The sequence below is a fragment of the Limulus polyphemus genome, unplaced genomic scaffold, assembly GCF_000517525.1.
Source record: "Limulus polyphemus unplaced genomic scaffold, Limulus_polyphemus-2.1.2 Scaffold6656, whole genome shotgun sequence".
NCBI lineage: Eukaryota > Metazoa > Arthropoda > Merostomata > Xiphosura > Limulidae > Limulus > Limulus polyphemus.
In genome coordinates, this window is record NW_013672266.1 from 12,263 (window position 1) to 16,173 (window position 3,911).

At 33.2% G+C, this 3,911-nt stretch overlaps 1 protein-coding gene across 1 annotated transcript in view; it reads right to left on the bottom strand.

The window, feature by feature from the left end:
• Window positions 1-220: 220 nt before the first annotated feature.
• The window catches only part of LOC106473938 (growth factor receptor-bound protein 14-like), a gene marked incomplete at its 5' end in the record, with an annotated part of 9,329 nt that continues 5,638 nt past the window's right edge, over window positions 221-3,911 (bottom strand). Inside the window, 4 exons of the mRNA XM_022402329.1 lie at window positions 221-1,176; window positions 1,937-2,030; window positions 2,284-2,429; window positions 2,954-3,099. Of these exons, the coding sequence (XP_022258037.1) occupies window positions 1,012-1,176; window positions 1,937-2,030; window positions 2,284-2,429; window positions 2,954-3,099 (551 nt within the window). The remainder of the gene's footprint in view (window positions 1,177-1,936; window positions 2,031-2,283; window positions 2,430-2,953; window positions 3,100-3,911) is intronic.

Sequence of the window (3,911 nt, forward strand, 5' to 3'; positions counted from 1 at the left end):
AAACAAGCTTACTCTTTCAGCACTGCTAATAAACATACCAGCCTTGTTCATAGTAAAGAGTAAGCTTGTTTTGAGGGATACTGTTATTCTATAAAATACTGTTCACAGTGTGGTTGATAGTAACCATGACCACTATGAACAAGGCTGGTATGTTTATTAGCAGTGGCTGAAAGAGTAAGCTTGTTTTGCTGATAACGAAGGAGGGATACTGTTATTCTATAAAATACTGTCCACAGTGTGGTTGATAGTAACCATGACCACTATGAACAAAGCTGGTATGTTTATTAGCAGTGACTGAAAGAGTAAGCTTGTTTTGCTGATAACGAAGGAGGGATACTGTTATTCTATAAAATACTGTTCACAGTGTGGTTGATAGTAACGATTATCTCACTGTGGAATGGAAATATCAAATGGAACTCTGGCAAATCAAAAACCAACAACTTCCATCAATAATTCTAGCTTTATTTGCTAAACATATTTATAACACTATTTCAAAATATATTGTAAAAAGTATTAATTGGGGGGTGGGGGATAATCCCTAAAAAATATTTATATTAAGTCAGTGTTAATAAAATCAGGAAGTAAGAATTTTAAAAATGTCTGTCTTTCAAGTTACATTAATGAGGCAAGTTCAACTATGGAAGGACTTTTCTTACATCTAATGAACTAACCATAAAGAACAAAACTCTAATAAAGAAATGTGCTAACTTTAAGACGTTTCAGTTCAAATCGGGACATTTCTTTGTGTGAATATTATAACTGGTCACACAACTAGAACTGCAGCCAATACTGAAATTGACTGTCTTTTTCCCAGCTGTTCATAAGCCAAAAATCTCACAAAATTCATTTAGATATACGTTGAACATTAACTCCATCATACTGTCCAGAAGTAATGTAGTATCCAACTCATCAAGGTATGCTTTAAAATGAGCACAATACAAAGAAATGAGATCTGAAATAATCTGAACTGTACAAACACAAACTAATGAACTATTCTGAACAAGTAAGTGGTCATTGTGGAGTGTCTCTTAGTTTAGGCTGATGTACCAAGAAATGAGTTAGTTTGGTCGGTAAACAACCCAAATTCAATTGATAAAACTCAATTAACTGAAGCAAGTCATAGAACTTGGTTCTCCCACCATCCAGAGAGAAACAAACTTGTGTCTTTTCTTCTACCTGGAAGATAAGAAATAATTATATCTTTAAGTAAATAACATTATCATTCGAGTTGATAGCTTAGGTCGTTAAGTTATCGAAACCAAATATTACAAACTTTAACAAATCATTCGAGCTGATAGCTTAGGTCGTTAAGTTACCGAAACCAAATATTACAAACTTTAACAAATCATTCGAGCTGATAGCTTAGGCCGTTAAGTTATCGAAACCAAATATTACAAACTTTAACAAATCATTCGAGCTGATAGCTTAGGCCGTTAAGTTATCGAAAACCAAATATTACAAACTTTAACAAATCATTCCAAATGAAAACTACCAGTTGGTAATTTAAGTCTGTTTTCTTTCAACCAAATATTACATGCTCTACAACACTGGCCGGACTTTTATCTCCTTTCTTATGATGAAGTTCTTACACTCTATTGTTACAAACTGATTGTTATTAACCTGTTTACAGCCCATAAAGATAAATACCACACTAACAGTCTAAACAACCCAACTGTTATCCTTCATATTCAATTTTTTCAAAACCCAGCTTCACTAAAAGATAGCCTGAAAAGCACTTTGTACTGTAGTAACCTACACTTGGCATTTCTAAAATATTGTCATCATTAAACTAATTTCAACTACAATTAACTCCACAAAAGTAATACCGTCAATCTTCATAATGTTTTTCTCCTCACGAATATGAAAATATATTGAACAACAAAAAATATTTAGAAGGTGGGGCAATCTTGTTTCACAAGGTTCAGTTTATACTTACAGGCACAATTTGAGTGTGATAAATTTTCTGGTTATACACGTATGAAAGTACGAATGTCCCAGGATTCCTTCTGCTTTCTCGTACCAAGAACACCCTAAGGTAATGAAATACAAACAAGCCATAAATTTGCCTTGATAAATTTAAAGAGAATAAACTTGTACAAAAAAAACATTAAATTTTTTTTTCTTAGAATTCTGAAAAACCGTTTTTAACACCAGAGGAAGTTTTTAGTAGATAATATGAAAATGTAACTGTTCATTTTGACCATTACCCGAACTTTAAAGCTGGTAATACTTTGAGTATGTGGTGTAATACAATTCTAATCCATTTCAAAATATACCACTTACCCATCCACAGTTCCGTACTTTGTCAGAAGCTGAGATGCATCCTCTCTCGACATACCCCTGTAGAACCAAGGTTGTACGGTGTGGATACCGAACTCGAAGCTGCCTTGAAAGTTGGACTGCACACCACGACAAACAGGTAGTCTCCTCTGGATTAAATTTAGTTACCACGCTTTACTTTTGCCTTAAAAAACTTATTAGTTCTGAGAATAATTTTATATCAAGACAAACAGTTTTGGTGATGTTTTTATATACAAATATTTTGGTGCATAATTTCTACTAGTATTAATGATTAGAGATCTCTCAATAATCTACACCTTCTTAAGGTGCCTCTTACAGATCTATATAAAATCTTAATGCTTATAAAACAAACAGAAATTTTCTTTTTTAAGGACGTACTAGTAATTAAACATTCTTTGTGTGTGTTTGTGAAGATTTATTATCTCAAGTTTCACAACCATTTTTCTTTTAAACAACGTGAGAACTCTTGAGTACTTTTCAAAGTTATTAATATTATTCCTACAATAACATGTAAAATAACACTTCTGCAGCCACTGTTTTTTAGCCATCAAATTAACTTTCTTCTCGTCACTTCCGTCTAGGATGACTAGCCTACCTGCCGAGTTGTGGACCTCATAGTGATTATAACTTCCTACAGAAACAATATACTAACCCTCCAGTCTCGCCCTTCAGCTGCTGCTATAGCTTTGGCTTCTCGAGGATTTTCCACCACCCTGCCAGACTTTCCAGTGAAGTCCATTGCTACCCTATTTTTCATTGTCGTAGTGTCCTGGAAAAAAGAAAAGAAAAAAGTGGTTCAAAGCTGAATGTGTAGACATCTACGTAAAAACATATATTATTACTATTGTAGGTCTACCCTCTTCACCATCATTCAAGACAATTTTATAGTTAAGTTTAAATAATTTAAAGATTCACACTTTTATCCCACGGAAACAAACATTTAAATTTTTTAACCCTAAAAATGGAGTCCATCAAAGAGAAATTGATGGGGGCAAGTACTACCAACCCCCACCCCGTAGTCTACCCTAACCTCACATTTCGTAGTTAACTGAAATAAATAAATTTTGCAAAATCAATCTTGACCAACAAAGAGGTGGAAAAGTGCAGTCGAGGCAGTCAAACGTCGTTAAATTTCTTTGTGAGCCAATCAAAATTACGATAATTCGTGAAATTAATTTGTGGCGTATTCATAGAATAGTTATTGGTAAAAATCAGTTCGATTAACAACTTCTAACATATAAAAAAGCCAGTGCATTTTGGTAACACTATGTTCTAACAATGGCTTTTATGTCATGTTGCTTAGCAACAAAAGTATAACCTGATATTGTTGTTAGTCTATGTAGTAAAAGTATAAATTTGTTGATTTCTTTATTTACTTTCTTTTTATTAAAGAGTTTGGATTATAACATTGTTTTACAAACTTCAATGGGAACCCCCCATCATTACTGCCATGTTTACACATAGTTACTTTGAGATAATTTCCCAATGTAAACGGACTAGCTTACACTAAAAATGGATATTCTAAACAATTAATTATTCTGCAAAAGATAAAATTTTGGTAGATTATTAACACATATGGGGGGGGAGGGAGCTCATTTTCAAGACTAAAT